The sequence below is a fragment of the Pleurodeles waltl genome, chromosome 3_1 (assembly GCF_031143425.1).
Source record: "Pleurodeles waltl isolate 20211129_DDA chromosome 3_1, aPleWal1.hap1.20221129, whole genome shotgun sequence".
Classification (NCBI taxonomy): Eukaryota; Metazoa; Chordata; class Amphibia; order Caudata; family Salamandridae; genus Pleurodeles; species Pleurodeles waltl.
In genome coordinates, this window is record NC_090440.1 from 1,215,514,960 (window position 1) to 1,215,535,838 (window position 20,879).

General features: G+C 43.4%; 1 protein-coding gene across 22 annotated transcripts in view; it reads right to left on the bottom strand.

Moving 5' to 3' along the window:
- PKNOX2 (PBX/knotted 1 homeobox 2) overlaps positions 1-20,879 on the bottom strand; it is a 3,670,033-nt gene that overhangs the window by 694,767 nt on the left and 2,954,387 nt on the right. For all 22 annotated transcript variants that reach the window (XM_069224545.1, XM_069224549.1, XM_069224540.1 and 19 more), the window contains one exon: positions 1,162-1,350. In XM_069224545.1, the coding sequence (XP_069080646.1) occupies positions 1,162-1,350 (189 nt within the window). The remainder of the gene's footprint in view (positions 1-1,161; positions 1,351-20,879) is intronic.

Consider the following 20,879-nt stretch of genomic DNA (forward strand, 5'->3'; position numbering starts at 1 on the left):
GATAACTTTAACAAATGTATTTTCAGATGGTATAATCGGGTCTGTGGTACTCACATGCTGTAAATAAAGGAGTTAAAACAATTGCCCACCCATGACTGTCCAGAGTGGAAATTAACACAGGAATTCCACTTTGCCCATACTCAATGCTTATGAGTATGTTTCCTGTGAAGGATAACTTTCCAGCTATTAAAAGATAAAGGCTTTGCTTACAGATCATACAATGTCAACAACATGTAAAACAGATTTAATTATTCCTTGATTTCTTCATTATTATTCTTTGATTAGCTGTGAGAATGAGTGTGTACCTTTGAAATACCGTATTTATCGGCGTATAACACGCACTTTTTCTCCCTGAAAATAGGGGGCAAATGATGTGTGCGTGTTATACGCCGATAAAATGTAATGGGTTTTTTTTCTGAAATTTCCTCTTAAAATGAGGTGCGTGTTATACGCCGGTGCGTGTTATACGCCGATAAATACGGTAATTAATCTCAACACTAGCAAATTGTAGCAATTGCACTTAAAATGTTAATTTGTAATTGCCTGTTATATTTGGGTTCTGAATGGCCACCCATAAAGTGCCATGCACAGAGATAATTGGAGGCTGCAATCGAACACTGTCGCAGACATGAGAAGGGAGAATAGCCAGGAAAGCATTTAGGGACAGATGTAAGAAACATTTTTGCAAATACTGTTCACAAACTACGACCAGCAATATTGCAACCAGTGTGGAATTTTACAAACTGACCTATGCACTAATAGGTCAGTTCACAAAAATCCGAATAGTAATGAGTTCCAACCTATCTCATCAATATTCAGAAGGTAGGTCACAAACTGATATACATCTGGATAGAAATCACTGTTATGAAGTTATGCCTACAACACTATAGGTCAAATGTACAAAGTACCAAATAGAGATTCATTCTCTATTCCTCAACCCTATTTAGGAGTCAGAGAAAATATACTAATGATAACATGGGTTTAATACATTGCAAAAAGCACAGGGTCGTAAACTGTGAATCAGAGCATCTGCAATCACAAAAATGGTTTGAAAATCTGGCCCACTATTTCCACAAACCTTACAATTAGAATGACCTCAGGATTTATACTGCATCAATAGTTTTCTACCGGGATTGGAAAGGGGATTTTTAGAAATCTTACCTGTGAATGAAGGCTTATGGATGTATGGTTTGGTGAGTATGGACCCCCAAGGTCATTCCTGAGGAGGTTGTCACTGTGCATCTTTGTCTTGAGGCAGGTAATGTAGCGGTTGCAGAAGTCTTTGCACAACTCATTCACCTTCTCTAGCTCCAGCAGGTGAATCCGAAGTACTTGAATTGCTTTTACCATCTGAAATGGTAGCAGAAAGATAAGGAGGTCACAGTCAGATTAGCCTGATTTAAATGATATTAGCCTGATTTAAATGATAGTAGGTGAGCACCACCAATGAGCAGTCCCCTCCAAGTGTATCAATACCAGTTTACTATGAAAAAATGTGGAACAATGTTTTTTTAACCTTGTGCATTTAGTTTATGCTTTACCAATAAGGCAGATTAGATGTAACCTTCACCACGGATGTAAAGAGTAATAAAATATTTTCACTTAAATTGATGACCTCTTCTCAAGTAATAAGAACCCTCTCCACTGCAGATGTGCTTTGCTTTAAATGTGATATGTTAAAGGTGCAAGGGCCAGATTTACTAGTCATAAAAAGTTATTGCAAATTTGCACCACCTCTTTGTGGTTAGTATTTCATTTTGTGAACCAATCTCTGTAACACTAGCAGTGGGTCACAGGATGACCTCCCCAATTTATATTTTTTTGTCAGATCGCAATTTTTGACCTCCCTGTGAATCGCTACAATCACAGGGATGGTAACGTGCAAGGGGGAATCAATCCACCCTCATGTTCACTGCATTTCAAAGGGGAGATTTTTTTAAACCAGTCAAATGTCCTTAAAAGAAACATCCTTGCTTTAAAAGAAAGATTTCTATTTTGAAAAACATCAGTGAGAGTGACCCCCTGGAGCACTGCCTCATCCCCCGATTTTGCCACCATGATTCCTAAACATTAAAAGGTATAAAGAGGACTCCTTCCCCTTTTCAAATCAGCTACCTCCCCACCTTGTGAGTCGGTAACTGATAAATGGTTTACAAATGGAACTGCATACACAAAACCATTGATACATATGTTTATTGATTCCCAATTTAGAAGGAATAACCAACACATGGCCCTTCCAAACTGTGAACCAATGATCATTTCGAAACCTGTTTTCCATTTAAATGAAAAAAATATATGTATTTAAGATTGATGTAAGAAAGGAGAAAAACAGTAATCTTGTGTTCTGTTTAGTTTAAAAAAGTCATCACTCCAGAGAGACTAGAAAGTCTGACAGAACCTACACTGGACGAGACTAGCTGTGTGACTACAAGCCAACAATGCCTCTTCTGCAATGTCCTAATTCCTCTTCCCACTTCTCCAACATCAGCTCAGAGCACAGACCCGTCATGTTTGACACTGTCAATGGGCAAGGAGACTAGCGAGTTTCACCTCATTCAATCTGCGACATTCAGATCAACAAGTTAGTGGTGACTTGAGTCTGACAGTAAAAATCCAGCGACTGAATGCAAACCCCAGAAGAAGTTAAACAACTACTTAAGTATGGACACTAGAATAGTGCAAGATGTCACATAATCCTCAACAGTATAACCATCAGGACATGGAGTTTTATACCCTTCCAATCCTTTATGTATGAACCTCCTCCTCAGTGATATCTCCTTTTGAACCATTTTGTTTCTAATACAAATCCTAAGAAATCTGTACACCTCTGAATTGATTGGACCTGTCTTTTGATTTCCAAGGTCAGAATGAGGCCTTTTATCTTAAGCTTCACTTGTAAACCTGGATAAAGAAGAGTATCCCTCGTGCTGGATGTCTCAAATCTATATAGACAGATACTTGAGAGTAAGGTACGCTCAAATCACCACATTCACTATTGGTTTTCTGTGTAGAGTACTTCACTTGTTCAAGTGTGCCCAAACATTTTTTGTACTTTGTCACACTTACATTTCTGATGTGGGTCCAACCTCCACATTGGCAGGTGCCCAACACAAAACACATCCATTTGGATTAGTTCTGCGATCAGGGCACTACTTCCACTGTCATCAATTATTGACCTAGGCCCTGCCCAGCACTAGAGGTGGCCTCCTGCTGCAACTTATAATTCAAGAGTGTCCTTGAACCTTGAAGTAAAGATCTAAAACAGCAGCGCCACTGAAGGCCTCAAATAATACAAAAAAATCAGGAGAAAGATTAAAAAGCTAGAACCCAAAAAGGTTTTTGCTTTTGTGTGTTTTTAACTCTTTTTGTGAACTTTAAGAATGCAGTTACACACATTAAGTTTACCATCATGTTGCAGCTGCTAATCATTCAATATTGCATACTGAAAGATACACAAGTCCCTTTAGTTGCATGGCCAGTCGATTTCCAAAAAGCAATTATAATATTTATTTGGCACATTTCCATTACTATACCTGTTTGTTGTATTCCTACACAGATTATACTACACACCCCTCAAGCTCCACAGAAACGGTCTAAGGCCAGATGCAAATTGCACAAGATGTGGGATGGATGACGCGGGGTTCCTACACCTGGCCTGGCTGTGCCCCCCAATACTGCGATACTGGACGGAGATCGAACAGGCGATGGCACTCATGATTTCCACACCATTGGTACTCACACCACAGAGAGCTCTGCTGGGATGCATAGAAGTGTTGGAGGGAACACACCATAGATACACAAGCCTAAGGGGGTCATTCTGACCCTGGCGGCCGGTGACTGCCAGGGTCACCGACCACGGGAGCACCGCCAACAGGCTGGCGGTGCTCCCTCAAGCATTCTGACCGCGGCGGTTCAGCCGCGGTCAGAAACGGAAAGTCGGCGGTCTCCCGCCGACTTTCCGCTGCTCGGGGGAATCCTCCATGGCCTCGGAGCATGGGGATTCTGACACCCCCTACCGCCATCCTGTTCCTGGCGGGAGGTAGGGGGTGCCGCGGGGCCCCTGGGGGCCCCTGCAGTGCCCATGCCAATGGCATGGGCACTGCAGGGGCCCCCGTAAGAGGGCCCCACTTAGTATTTCAGTGTCTGCTTTGCAGACAGTGAAATACGCGGCGGGTGCAACTGCACCCGTCGCACCTTCCCACTCCGCCGGCTCAATTCTGAGCTGGCGTCCTAGTGGGAAGGTTGATTTGCCCTGGGCTGGCGGGCGGCCGCCCGCCAGCCCAGGGCAAATCCCAAAATACCCTCAGCGGTCTTGCGACCGCGGAGCGGTATTTTGGAGGGGGAACATTGGCGGGCGGCCTCCGCCGCCCGCCAATGTTAGAATGACCCCCTAAGTCTTTTATTGGCAAAACGGAAAGTGCCATGCAGAGGGAGGAGAGGGAGGTCGCCTAAATTCAAAGACTGGCTAACAGACTTGATATACTGAAAGGACCAGCTGGATGTTTATGCAGGGTTGCAGGGTTGCAGCCCCCCACCTCACGCCCTAAGGATATATGGGAACCACTGAACACGTGCCTACTCCAAAACCCGGACAGGCTACTATCCGCGTCACCGAGAAAAAGGAAAGGAGGCAATGTGCATTGGCAATGAACTTACAGTTATATAAATGTGGGTATAGCTATATGAAAATTAGATGCAAGATGTAGCTTGTGGAATGTTAAACTGCAGCTTTGCTGCTTTGAATTGCCTGTTTATTTGCTACTACTGTGTTCATAGCAAAATCAATAAATAAATAAATAATAATTATTTTTTTTAAAAAGGCCAGTACGAGCCAGATGTGAACTTGAGCCACCAAGTTGGTGGAGGCAAAGTGGAGCCCTTCTAGCCCAAGATACAGTAAATCTTGGCTTGAGACCCCCTCCCCAAGATCCAGACCATTGTTGTCCGCTTAACTAACTTGACTTCCAAAAAGCAGCTCAAGAAGATGATCAGGAAGGAGGTGCGTCAGAAAGCATTTGATGCCCTGAAGGAAGCCATGTGCACAGCACCAGTGCTTAAGGTCCCTGACTTCTCCACAGAATGTGAGGTGCAGACAGATGCTTCAGAGCATGGCACTGGGGCTGTTGTATCACTGCTAAAAGATAAGGGCTTGGACCAACCTGTAGCCTTTATCAGTCAGGGACTACTTTTCAGGGTACAGAGCTGGAGTGCAACAGACAAAAAAGCATTTACTGTGATCTGAGCACTAAAGAAATTGAGAGCATACTTGTTTTGGACTCACTTCTGGGTTCAGACAGTCCACAGACCCCTTAGATGGCATATGCAGATGAGAAGTGAGAATCCAAAACTGTTGAAGTGGTCAATCTCTGACATAGCATGGATTCTTTGGTGGAATATTGTGATGGGGCAGACTATGCCAAAGCTAAAGGTCTTCCCAGGTTTTTTCTGCCTTAACAATGAGAACTCCCATGAGGGTAGTTCTCCCTGCTTTCTGCTGGGTGATGAAACATATTGGAAATAACCATCTCTTTTGTGGTATTCCCCTGGATGTTTGCCTTCAATACCCTATATTTTTGCTGAAGCCATTTTTGTTGGCATTAGGACTCTTCGATCTTTACTGTTGCTAACCAGTAGTAAAGTGCTGGTGCTATCTGTTCCAAACATCCTAAAATTGGTAGACACCTATGTAATTTACATATACCTCCCTGGTAAAGTACTACATGTACTCATGGCCTGTAAATTAAATGCTACAAGTGGGCTGCAGTATTCACTGTGCCAATCACTAAAGTAGTTCAGTAAAACATGTCTCAGGTCTGCACTGCAGCCAGTAGTACAGTTGTAAACTACTTTTTTGACCTGGCAAAATAAACCCTTTGCTGTGCCTGGACAAATATGGTGATTTCCACACAGGCTGGCATGAGTATAAATGTGGCACCCTGAAAACCTCTTATAAGAACACTTCAACCTGTGGAGACTCGAAAGAAGGATGGACTTGCTTTCTGAAGCCTAGAGGAGCACTGGACATGTTTGCCTTGAACACAGGATGCTAGAAGTGACTCCAAGGCTCAGTTGGCTGACGTCCTGTTTGAGCTGCAGGGGCTCAAACTTCCAGAGGGGTTCAGTGCAACTGCTCAACTAACAAGCACCAAATGGACCTGCCTAGACTCTGCTGGAGAAAGTCCTGACCCAGAAGATTCCCCACCCCCACCCTCCCAAAGGTGCTGGACTTTTGGCTGCTGTCAAAATGTAGTCTTCTCACCTAAAGATTGCAAGACCTGGATTCCAGGTGAAAATCCAGAGGTCCTGGGCTCTTAGTGTTAAAAAGGAAACATCCCTGGTCTCCACCTTCACGGAGGCCAAAACGGGACCTGCATCCAACTGCCAACATGACTTTCCAGGTGAGAGACTGTGTACTTTATCCACAAAGTGCTCTTTGCATCAGCAATGACCACCCCAGTTTTCCTGCCAAAACGAAGTTCTGAAAGATGACCACCAACCATATCTTTATGGTCTCCCACCAACGTGAAATTGTGTGGAACTTGAGTCAGTTAAAAGGTAAGCTTCCCACTGAGATAAACCAGGTCCCTGCACCCCGTGTTCCATTGTGATCAGCTTCAACTTTGGATTTTGACCCAGTCCAGTGCAACCAGATAACTGTGATTTGTACCCTGTGCTTCTTGGCACTATCTTTAACAAAAACTTAAAAAATTCATAACTATGGATCTACTTGCAGGATTTTGTTGTCATTTTATTTATAAAAACGTACTTTCTTTTTCTAAATTGGCTCAGGATTTTTCTTGTTCTTTTCTCTTTATTACCATTTGAGTGCTGCAATAATACTTTACTCATTGCCTCTAAGTTAGGTTTGTCTGCTTTCTTGATAGGCTACCAGAAGCTTAGGCACATGTTTATTTGAAGACTTTAGTGGTTCTAGCTGGTAAGGAATGTGGTTATTACTTGAGTGGGGCTCTGGCTCCCTCACGACTAACAATCTAATTTCTTTAATTTTTAAATAAACCTTCAAACAACTAGCAGGTTTACCCAAGTGACCATTTACCACAAAATTCAGAAACATCCAGATTTTCTAAATTTCATTTGCCCATTTGTGTCTGCAAGCAAGTGGAGAAAAGTCTGTCAGAATTTAACACTGGATGTGAAGAATCATAAATTAAAATAGCTGTGTAAACAGTAATTTAAGGTTGTTGGTTTATGGTAAGAATGCATGGGTAGGTATAGATTCACTACTTTATCTCCACATTTGCATACTATCTCGAAGAATGTAGATAAGAATAATTAATCTATACTTACCTATAAATACTTACTTTAACAACATTTTTATGTTCAATATTCTGAAGATGATAGTTTTATAGGATGCTTAATAATTGATATTCTGGTAGTACACCTTTTTAGGTTGAAGCCTACCAGACAGCGCAGTTGTCTGGTTTGCTGACAACCTGGGGACATTTGGAAAGCTTCCCTGGGAATGCATTTTGCCCACTGCTTACCAACGGCTTTATGGTTTAAATGTCACATTTTCTTGCTTTCTATTTTCTGGCTTTATTAGTTTTAGGCTGCCCAGCTTGAGTTTGTCCATCCTGTTGCCCAAAATTGTATTTACTATATCCTTCTGAGTGCTCGTTTTCTGTAAACAGGTCTTTAAATCTTGTTATTAACTTGTCACATTTGCTGTGCATTCAAAGACAGAGGTCAAATGTCATGCTCTGCTTTCTGAGGAAGCTTGGTGTTTACTTTTCATTCTCTGGCTTCAAAGTGAAAGAATTTATTTGACAATGGAAGCAAAAGGCTTTTTTGTAACACAAAAAAATTATCTGTGCTCATAATTCTGCATATACCAGAAGCGGGAAAGTATTATTATTATTATTTTTTTAATACTGAAGCGTAGCAGAAACAAATATTTAAACACATTAATGCACTACACTAGGTTATTCCATACATTATTGATGGTGTACTATATATGTTCATCAGCAAAACTGTATGTCTTTGAACATGTAATGGTCATTTCAATTGAAGAATAGTTGTCTGTAATGGCAATGCGCTACCACACCATGCATACTCCACTTTATTCTACTCTACTCTACTCTGCACTACTCCACACCACTGCACTCTACACCAATCAACACTATGCCACTCCACCCTGCGTCCCTGCACTCTACACAGCACCATTGCACTCTACGTCATTGTACTCCATGCCAATGCACTCCAACCCGCTCTGCTATGCACCACTGCACTCTACACAACTACCGTTTATACCACTCCACTCCATTCCACTCTTCACCACTTTACTCTATGCCACTTTAACCTGCAACACAGCCCTCTAGGCCACTGCACTCCACGATAATGCACTGTACTCTGTAGCACTCCACTCTGAACCATTGCACTCTGTGGCAATCCTCTCTATGCTACTCTAGTCTACTGTGCACCACTGCACTCTATAACACTTCACTCTATGCCACTGCACTCTACCCTCACCACTCTATGCCACTTCACTATACTCTAAAACAATCTAGTTAGCCCTACTCCACTCTGAGCTACACCAACATATGTTGCCCCACTCCACTCTGCATGACTCTACTCAACTCTATAAATACCCTACATTACGCCCTGCATTCTTTTCTAACCACTGCACTATATGACAATGCACTCTACGCCACTTTACTAAAAAAACAAGGCATTTTACACTAATCTACTCTGCACCACTGCACTTTACACCACTATACTCTACAACAATCTAGGCCACTGCACCGTACACCACTGCGGTCCACGCATTGTACTGTATGTCGCTGTACTCTACGCCACTCCGTTCTACTCTGCATCACTGTATTCTATGCCACTACTCTGTATGCCACTCTACTCTGCACCACTCTACTGTACACCACTGCACTCTATGCCACTTTACTACATACCACTGCACTCTACTCTGCACCACTATATTCTACACCACTCTATATCAAAGCATTCTACGCCACTACATCCTACGCCAGTCTTCCCTGCATCACTCCACTCTGCATCACTTTACAGCACTCTATGCCTAAGCACTGTATGCCACTACACTCTTCATGTTTCATTTCCGTGCAAGGGTTCATATTAAAAGTCTTTTTCATATAGTTATTAAATTTCGTTTCAGCGCAAGGGTTCTTATTAAAAAAACACTTTTCATATAGTTTATACCTGAATATATGGTCTTGGCCATCTGAATTAATTACTTATGTATCATACTCTTTAAATAAAGCCCCTATTGGTCGACTTGGTTTGATTTTAACTAAAATTTGGTCCTGAAGAAGTATAAAAAAAACTTTCACCCACCGAAACATGTGTCAACTACAACGGTTGAGAAAAAGATGAACTACTCCTGTTGCATTTCTGTGTGTGAAGTTTGTGGCTGGGAGTTGTAAGAGTTGTGATAGTGTGAATGTATGAGGATGAGTTTGTGGTGTGAGATTGGATGACGAATGGGGACGGATTCAAATGTATGTAACTTTGTTTGTGATACATTGTATTGTTATTGTTTTTGTGGAATTCAATATGTTTAATGTATTGTTATCTCATGACAGAATTGATTTGAGCGCTGTAAAAATGTTTTGATACATGAAAAAAGAAATGAAATTTACACAAAAAAAGGTGAATAATCAGCAAATAAAATCTATGTAAAAATATTTTTTCTACATGTTAGAATTGATGCTTTGGTCAGACTATAGTGAACTAAAAGCCTGATTTAGAGAGTGGCGGAAGGGTTAATTTATCACAAAAGTGACAAATATCCCATCCGCCACATTACAAGTTCCATAGGCTATACTGGAATTGTAATATGCTGGATAGGATATCCATCATGTTTGTAAAGGAGGAGCACCCTCTGCCAAACTCTAAATCAGGGCCTAAGTTTGCAATTGACAAAATACAGGTCAAATGGGATGTTGTGTTTTGCTTATGTTTTTAGTGTGCCCCTCATCCCAGAATTTAAATCAATAAAGTAGGAGGAACCCAGTTTTTATGTGATGTAACTACACTCTACACCACTACTCTGCACCACTGCACTCTACAACACTGCACTCTATGACACTCTATTGCACTTGTGCTTTCTACTCTGCCACTCCACTCTATGCCACTACAATCTACCCTGCACCAGTCCATTCTTCAATACTCTACTCTATGCAAATGTACTCTACAGCACTTTACGCCACTATGCTCCACTCTGCAAGTCTTTACTCTATGCCACTGCACTGATCTCTATTCCACTTTACTCTGCACCACTCTAGTCTATGCTACTGCACTCTACTTCATTTTACTCTATAACACTATACTCTGCAACACTACACTCTCCACCACTGAACTCCATGGCACTCTACTCTGTGCCGCTGCACCCCTAGATGCCACAATACTCTATGCCACTCTTCACCTCTCTATCCTACTCTGTGTCAATGCACTCTGCTCTACTATGCACCACTGCACTTTTTACCACTGCAATCTATATCACTCCACTCTAGGCCGCGCTACTCTACTCTGCACCACTCCACTCTACACCAGTGCAATCTACGCCACTACTCTATGCCACTCCATTCTACCCTGCACCACTCAGTTCTATGCCAGTTCACTCTACTCTGAAACAATCTACTCTACGCCACTGTGCTTTAGGCTACTGCACTCTGTGCCATTCTATGCAACTGCGCCACTCTACTCTAAACCACTGTACTATGTACTCTACACCACTTTACTCAAAACCAATGTACTCTACGCTGACCGCTACGCCAACTAATCTGCAAAACTGCACTCTATGCCACTGCACTCTAGGTCACTCTACACCATTACGATCTGCATCACTACACTCTACGCAACTCTACTCTACTCTGCACGACTGTACTGGATGTGGCTGCTGTCTTCAGCAGTGGTTCCCAACCTGTGGTCCAGAGACCCTTGGGGGTCCGCAAAGCTTCCTCAGGAGGTCTGCAACTGTTTAGAAAATTAAATAATATTAACAGATTAGGTCCCCAGCCTTCAGTAATGACTCAGTGGGGGGTTCCCAGATTCCAATAATGATTCAGTGGGGGTCCCCAGGTTCCAGTAAAGATAAAGTGGGGGTCCACAGAAGTCAAAAGGTTGGGAACCACTGCTCTACAGCACTCTAAGCCACTGCACACTATGCCAATGCCATCTACAACACTCTACTCTACAAGACTGTACTCTCCATCACTGAACCCTACACTACTCTACATCATTGCACTCTATGCCAATGGCCGTGCCATCCGTTCTTTGTTCAATTTATCTGTCAATACTGGAAAAATTCCAGTTACCTGGAAGGTGGCCCTGGTGAGGCTAATCCTAAAAAAGCACCTTCCAATCTCTCCAACTACCGTCCAATCTCATTGCTTCCTTTACTGGGTAAGGTTCTGGAAGGACTAATAAAAAGCAACTTTCTGAACAACTAGGGGTTAATAATATCTAGGACCCATCCCAATTGGGATTTAGACCTTTACACAGTACAGAGACAGCATTGGTAAGGGTCACTGATCATATTAGAGGGTCTTTAAATGCTAATATACCATCTACGCTAGTGCTGCTAGATTTGTCTTTCATGGGACAGCGTAACATTGACTTTTCAACAACTTCTCTTTCCAACAGAACCCAAACTATTACTTTGGGCTCTTTTAAGTCTTGCATTATGATGCTCGACAAAGGGGTGCCACAGGGTTCTTGTCTTAGCCGCTTGCTTTTCATCACATGTATTGCACTCCTCTCCAAGACTGTAAGAGACTTTGGCTGTGAAATAATATTGTATGCAGATGACACCCAGCTTATAATCTCTTTTGATAAAGACTTGTCCAAAATGAAAGAAAGCTTCTCAGCTGGGATGACAGCAATTGTTGTCTGGATGACAGAGAACTGTCTCTAACTCAATACTGGAAAAACAGAGATTATGCTGTTTGGCAAGGCACAACAACTGTGGGCTTCTGACAGGTGGCCTGCAGGTGGTTAAGAACTTGGGAGTCCGTCTTGACCTACCTCTTACCATGAAAGAGCAGGTGAGGTCCATATCAGGCTCATGTTTTCAAATCATGCGCTTTCTGAGAAGAGCCTTTCCATTCCTCCCACCTACAGCAAGGAAAACTGTGGTTCAGGCTATTGTGATTAGCTGTCGGAACTATGGTGATATACTACTGGCTTTGTTAAATGACACATTGTTATCAAAGATACGCAGAACACCGTAGCTCACCCCATTTGCAACCTTCCATCAGGGGCTGAATCTGCTCCCCTCCTGCGCACCTTACATAGGGGAGAGCATCATTTTAAAAATGTGTTGTCTTACTCAAAAGGCCCTGTCTGGAAAAGGCCCTTGCTACCTAGCTTCAAAGCTTAAGCGCTATCATACTCCTAGACTCCTTAGATCTAGGGATAAAGCACTGTTAATTGTTCCTCATGTCAAAAAGTCCCATTCGGGGGGCAGGTCTTTTTCTTACCTAGCTCCTTTTCACTAGAACAAACTGTTGCATCACAATCAAACTTGTTTGGATTACTTTCTCTTTAGGAAAGCACTTAAAACAACATTGTTCTGATTTAGCTGCTGCTGTTGCCTTTGTCTCGTGGCTGCACTGAGATACCCCTCCCAAGGTGATTTGTGCGTGTTACAAATAAAAATAAAAATAATATATGCCACTGCACTCTGCGCCATTGCATTCTACTCTGCACCACTCAACTCTACGCCTCCATACTGCACTCTGCGTCACTAAACTCTATTCCACTCTAACCTACTCTGCACCATTGCACTCCATGGCACTGCACTTTACACCACTTCACTCTACCCTACACTACGTCACTTTACTCTGAAACAATCCAATCTGCACCACTCCACTCTGCACCACTCCACTCTGCGCACCTCCATACCACTGCAATCTATGTTGCACCGCTCTACTGTACTCTACACCACTCTGTGCCACCGAACTCTACATCACTCTACTCCACACCAAAACACTCCACACCACTTTACTTAAAACCAATGCAATCTATGCCAATCTACTCTGCACCACTGTACTTTGTGCGACTTACCCCTACGCCACTCCACTCTATCATTTTACTCTATAATGCTCTACTACATTAAACTCTACTCCACTCTATGACAATGTATGCCATTCCACTCTACTACACTAATCTAAGTCTCTCCACTCTATGCCAATCTCCTCCGCTCTGTGCCACTCTACTCCACCACACTATTCCATTCTACGCAGCATCCTTTGAGCCACTCCACTCTGCTCTACATCACTCCGTGACACTCTTTGCCACTCCACTCTGAAACTCAACTCTACGAGACTCAGCTTCACTATAGGCCCTTCCACTCTACAACACTCGGCTTAACAGCAGTCAGCTCTCTGACACTGCACTCTAATCTACACCCTTCCACTCTACACTCTCCACAACACTCTATGCCACTCCATGACACCACACTTCACTCCGCTCCACGCTACTCAACTCTACTGTACACCAATCCATGTCTCTCTCTTTGCCACACCATAACACTCCACAATACTCTACTTTACGACACTCCACTCCTTGTCCCTTTCCTCTATGCCTCTAACTATTAGCCATGCTGAAGAGCACCAACACTAGTGTACAAAATGGCTAAAACATATTGGCACAGTCAATAGCTTTTGCATAGGTGAGACCTATTGGCTTTACCAATGCGTTTTATGTAGGCCTTGCTTTTTACATCACAACCTACCTTTTTATTCCACTTTAAAAAAATATATATAATATGCTATTCGTTGTTATTACCTCCTTAGAGCTTTCGGAAATCGGTGCTCCAAAGCACCAGCGAAGTTAAGAAGGGCCCATTGGAAAAATGAATGCATAAAATGTATTTAAGATGGGGAGAACGTGTGACTAAACAAGATTTATTTCATGATGTTAATAGTTTGTACTACTAACGGTTCAGGAAAGGTTTGGCTTTAATGGTTAAGGGGTCCAAGTATAATATATGGTAAAAATACACATCTATATAACTATTTTTCTTTTGTGCTGCAGTAGGAAAGGGCTTTGAGTGGAACCTGAATTCCAAGAAGATAGAGGGACTAAGGAGCATAGATGTGGTGCAGGCCTAGAAAAGGTTAATAGGAAGCGCAGCTTGCTAAGTCAAACAGCCCAGGCTTCCTTGGCTTCTCAACAAATGAAGAGACCTTAGATCCTCAAAGACCTGAAATCTCCATATAGAGGGCCCGCTTCCAGTTGATTCTGCTGCTGCCATCATAGAGGTATTCTCTGGAAGGTTCTTTTCTGATGAAATGTATACATGAGGATTCAACAGGAGGGCAGCTGTAAGAATTTGTACATTAAGTCAGTGGTTCCCAACCTTTTGACTTCTGTGGACCCCAACTTTATGATTACTGGAACCCAGGGACCCCCACTGAACCATTAATGGAGTCCGGGGACCAACCACTAAGTCATTCCTGAAAGTCAAGGACCTAATCTGTTAATATTGATTGATTTTCTAAGCAGTGGAGGACTCCCTGAGGAGGCTTTGCAGACCCCCAGGGGTCCCCGGACCACGGGTTGGGAACCACTGCTTGATTAAGTTATCATCTACAATCATGTTATATCGAATAATTTATTGGGGTAGATGTTGCAAAAATAAATGAATAGGTACAAGTTCAGTATTGACCTGCATGAACTATAACTCATGGCAGTGAGATGGGATTGTATCCTCTAGCACATTTGTACTGCTGTGAAATAGTTATGCAGATAAATTATATCAGCTCACTAGATGATCTGAAGTACAGTAGATTTTGTTTAAACACAGGATCCAGTATTATCGGTGGGGCTGTGATCTGCCCCCAAATTTTCATTGTTATGAATGTGCAAATGGGGAGGGGGTCCAATTGGAGTCATTAATGGCCCTGGGGACCCCATCCACCCAGGGCTAAATATGAAATTAATACGGGGAGCCCGCGCAGCCCCTTCCCCGCAGCCCTGGGGACTTCCACCTCCCCAGGATAATTCATTCATATAAAGTAGGGCTGCACGGCTCCCCACAGAATCAGGCAATGCCACCTGCCCAGGGCTAAAATAAAAAAATGAAGAGTTCAGTCGCCAAGCCCTGGCCCCAAGGACCACCACCTACCCAGGACTAAATTAAACATTGAAGGGGCTGTGCGGCCCCCCTCTTGGAGCCATACATGGCCCTGGGGACCACCACCCCCCAGGGCTGGCCCCTGCTATGTCCCTGGGTGCCCACCACTGGGACATAGCTGTTTGCTCTGACTTAGTGGGAGCTTTGACTGCTCCTTCCAAGTCAGACCAAACACTCCGCTTCCAGTGGGCGAGAGCTGTGAAAATGGTTCTACCCCTGGAAGTGGAGGTTTTCATCTCTTTCCCTGCCCACATTTCTGATGAAATAATTGCTCTTGCATGCAAGGAGCTGCATTTCCAGCAGCATCCTCTGTGCAGGAGTAATGGAGGCTCCCGTAGGAGTCGGGGAGCTGGATGGGACTGTGGGGCCCTTGAAGCTCACCCCTGTGGTCCCATTGCATACGGAGTGCGACGGGGGCACCCAGAAGACATGGCTGGGCCCCGGAGGATGTGGTCCTCATGGCCAAAAACAACCTGGGGAGGGGGGTTAGCGTACCCCCCTCCATTTATTCATGCCATGCTCTGGCTGATGTGGTCCCCGGGCTGAAATCAGCCCGGGGAGGGGGGCCACACAGCCCCCTTCCCATATTGAATTAAGGCCGGGCCCCGAGGTGATGGGTCCCTGGGGTCGAGATCAGCTTGGGAGGGGTATTTCGTGGTTCCCCTCTTCTATTAAGTGCATTTACTGATCTGAAATCCTTTGTGGAGGTGAATGCATTGTTGATCTATTGGAGTGCAATCTGTATGTGACTGTGACGAGTGGGCTCTTTCATGTCCATTCCTAGTGAGAACAGAGTCTGTGGTTCTCCCTTTAAATTGCAATGAGTATGCAAATGTGCTAATCATCTGGAAACTCTGCCTGCTTGGCCCACACAGTCCACGTTAGTGGTATGCAAAGGTCTTCCTGCCTTTTACCAGGATGATGGACACCTTACCAAAGGGCCTCCCAGTGCATTTGCCACCGGTTTTAGTGGCACGTTCTTGATGCAGAGGGATATGAGGACATCTCCAGAAAAAAAGAGGCACTTGGATTTGGTGGAGATTGTTTGTAGTCTTGTTGGCCTCTCTATAGGAGGATTCATGTTATCATATATTTCTAGATAAAGACCAGGCACAATCATATTGCCAAAATGCACACAAGCTCAATTGTGACATTTCCTTGTGCTCCATTGTGCAGCTGTAGTGTAGAATAAGTACTGGGCATTTACTCAGGGAGGCAGAAAGAACTTCACTTGAGTAAATATTTTGTGCAATACTGTGGCTTCTTGTTGGATAAAAGGTCAGGTGAGATTCCTTTGTGGCTGAAACACTCACACAGCCACTGATACACCCACAAAGACACTTAAACACCCACTCACAGATGCACTCAGACACTCACGCAGACACTCATTTACCCACTCACAGACCCACTCAGATATTCATGCACCCACTCACAGACCCACTAAGAGACTTATGCATTCACTCACAGACCCACTCAGAAACTGATGCAGTGACTCACAGCTGCACTCATAAACTCATGTACCCACTCACAGACCTACTCAGACACTGTCCCACCCACTTACAAACTAATTCAGAGACTCACACATCCACTCATAGATCAACTCAGAGACTCATGCACCCACTCACAGACCCACTCAGAGACTCACACACTCACTCACAAACCCACTCAGAGACTCATGTGCCCACTCACAGACCCACTCAGACACACACACCCACTCACAAACCCACTCAGACTCACACTCACTTGCAGACCCACTTAGACACTCATGCACCCACTCAGACACTCTCAATCACACACCCACTCACAGACCCACTCAGACTCTTATGCACCCACTCACAGACCCACACAAACAATCACACACCCACTCACAGAGACACTCACACACCCACTTTCACACTAAAAGACACCCTCTCAAACCTACTCTCACACCCAGACAGATACGCTCACACCAACTCTCATATCAAAATAGACCCTCTCAGACCCACTCTCACACCCAGACAGACACTCTCACATCAATTCTCACACCCAGAGAGACACGCCCTGTGGTCAACTCCTGCAGCACACACCACGGTTTTGGGTGGTTATAGGGGGTTGGCCGTAGGGCCTGGCTGCAGGCCAGACCCTGCGGCCAACCCCTGCCATGCACGACTGAAGGCCATGCACGGTGCAGGTTTAGGTGGTTATAGGGGCTTGGCCGCAGGTCATGCAGTGAACCCCCACAGCGCACTTCCAAAGGCTGTGTGCAACTGTGGTTGGATTAACATATAGTAATTCAAGTTATTTTATGGTTAAAAACACATAGAAATTCACTGAAAAAAACAAAGGTTACAGGGACATCATATATAAGAAATAGAATTTAAAAACCATGGAAATTCACTTAAAAAACAAAGGTTACAGCAACGTTATAGTTAGGTTCTCGCCGTGCACTGTTAATTACTTCAGATATTACAGCACGCATGACAACTTTTATGACATCAATCAAAATATTAATGGAACATCAGCAGTCAAATTATTGAAGAAAAAACTGTGCATGCTTGGAGCGCAAGCTATAGTTACCTTAAGGCGCGAGTTATAGTTACATGAAATACCTCTAACTATAGCTGCTGTGCGTAAATTCAGAACCTGCCTGTAACGTTTTTTTTTTTTAAAGAGAATATATATAAATATTTTATATATATTAAATATATTGCACAGAACTTCCCAGACACTCTTGGTGCAGAATGAACTGGATTTTAATCCACAAAGACGGTCCTCACCCAATGTGTTTCGGCCATAGCCTTGCTCATGGTAAGGAGGAAATGTCAGCAAAATCTTTTTTTTTAAAACACAGTGACACGAACTGCTTTAAACATAAAAGAAGGACAACAGTATTGATCGCCATGAAGAATTTGTAACATAATGGGTCTTTACAATTGGAACACCATATTTTGTATATGCTCTGGTTTGCCCGTGTGATAAATGGTATATTGGGAGTTCGATTCATAGGGCTAAAAAGCATATCCTTGAACACAAGCGAGCAATGCACAATAATAACCAACCATATCCGGTGGCCAGACATTTCTTTGAGATACATTCCCAAAATGACAATCTTTTGAAATTTGTGGTACTAGATCAGGGATACTCAAAGTACGGCCCGCGGGCCTCATGCGGCCCCTCTGACCTCTACATGCGGCCCCTGGGGCAACAGGAGCACAGGGCAGCTGTTTGCTCGACTCCGCACTAACACAAATATTAAATACACACATAGTCATTTATTTCAAACTTAATTGGTGCTAAAGAAAGGAAGTAACTAAGGGCTTCTGCACTTAACGTTAGAAACGTCTTTATTTTTAAAGACATCTTGCAGCATAAGTGTAAAACTAAGACTGTCTCTTCAAAATTAAGTGTATTTAGTTAACATGCAGAACCTTTTCGCCTTAGTACAATTTATTTTATCAGTGCATTGAGATGCATTCCTTTTAAAGTGATAGTTTTCGCACATAAATTCGGAAACATTAATTATTTCCCTTACCCTGAGAACACCATTAATAGTAAATTAAAGAGGCAAGTCACTTGGTATGTGCACTTTATGGGTGGCCTGGGTTCCTATCATACATAAACAACATTATAGTTTATTAAATCAAACATAGAAGCAGGTTTTGTGCAGCATACACCATGAATCATGTATTTCGAGGTCATCTTAAATGTGATAATGCAAAAAAAGGAGGGAAAGTGACACTAAACAATTGCCTAGGATCACACAATTTGGAAAAGTGGGTATGCCGGGATTAATTCCAGGTTTTCTGGTTTCCCATTGTTTATTTCAGCCACTAGATATATATCCTTTGCTTCCCCTACATGTACCTTGCCACCAATCCACCTAGCCACCCCACCCGACCGCCACCGCCCTGGCATCAATGCGGCCCCCAGCCACGTCACAGACCAAACTTTTGGGCCCCTGGGAAAATGTTTGCGAGTACCCATGTACTAGATGCTATTGTCCCTGAAATTCAGTTGGGGGGGGGGGGGGGGCGGAGAACAAAAATTAAGAAGCCTTGGCCCATATTTATACTTTTTGACGCAAAACTGCGCCAACGCAGTTTTGCGTCAAAAAAATTAGCGCCGGCTAACGCCATTCTGAAGCACCATGCGGGCGCCGTATTTATTGAATGACGTTAGCCGGCGTTAGCCGCCGGCGCTGTCTGGTGTGCGTTAAAAAAAACGACGTACACCAGGCAGCGCCGGCGTAGGGGGAAAATGGCGTATGGGCGTCCCGAAATGGTGCAAGTCAGGCTGAGGCAAAAAAATCGCCACAACCCGATGTGCGCCATTTTTTTACGACGCCCATCCCCCATTGAAATGACTCCTGTCTTAGCAAAGACAGGAGTCATGCCCCCTGGCCCAATGGCCATGCCCAGGGGACTTCTGTCCCCTGGGCATGGTCATTGGGCATAGTGGCATGTAGGGGGCACAAATCAGGCTCCCCTATGCCACAAAAAAAATTAAAAAAAATACTTACCTGGACTTACCTTAATGTCCCTGGGGTGGGTCCCTCCATCCTTGGGTGTCCTCCTGGGGTGGGCAAGGGTGGCAGGTGGTGTCCCTGGGGGCAGGGGAGGGCACCTCTGGGCTCATTCTGAGCCCACAGGTCCCTTAACGCCTGCCCTGACCCAGGTGCTAAAATCCGGCGCAAATGCGGGTTTTTTAGTCCCGCCCACTCCCGGGCGTCATTTTTGCCCGGGAGTATAAATACGACGCATATGCATCGCAGTCATTTTTTAAGACGGGAACGCCTACCTTGCATATCATTAACGCAAGGAAGGTGTTCACGCAAAAAAATGACGCTAACTCCATGAACTTTGGCGCTAGACGCGTCTAACGCCAAAGTATAAATATGGAGTTAGTTTTGCGTCGAATTTGCGTCGAAAAAAACGACGCAAATTCGGCGCAAACGGAGTATAAATATGCCCCCTTGTATCTCAATATATTTTGGATTTCTATACTTTACAGCCTAGGGATTTGAACTCAAGCAAAGAGTTAAGTGTGCATATTGGTTGAATGTAGTAAACTAAAATTCCTTCAATAATTTTGAATCAAAATTTTACCTATGGGGATAATCAGTGTGAGTTTTTAACAGTCACAATTTTATTCGTTTTTTTAGTTAACATTTGGTGATTGGCACGCATAGTTTATCGAGCACTCTAATTGACCGCTCCACCTGCATGTATGACGTGGGTATGAAAATTGCTCTGAGTGACATTATCATCCATTTGAATATGCTATGGAACAGTTTGCTAGCAAAGCTGTGAATGTATGCATGCTACCCGATCAGTGGAATTACAATTTGTCTTAGAATCTAAGTACATTCATTTATGTGGGACGCATTAATGAAGGGTTACTAATGAAGTTGTGTATTACTAGAATTTGGATACATTATCTGTTAAACCCATAATTATGGAAATTATGGGTAAAAATGGGGCCCACTGGTGCAGTGATATGAGATCCTCTAGTTTTAAATGTATGTACACAATACTTCATTGTTATGTGCCTCCTTACATATATTTTTTTTACATTGTAAATATTTTGTTAGTATTGGGGTTGCAAACACTCTGCAGCAGGCAGCGTGATAGTCATAAACAGGCTGCGGCATTTGTTTAAATTGTGCATATACATACATTTTGTATTGTTTTGGATATTGTTTTGGACAGAAAAATAATTATGTGGTGACAGTTGATGATTATAATATTTTTCATATATCTTTTGCTTCATG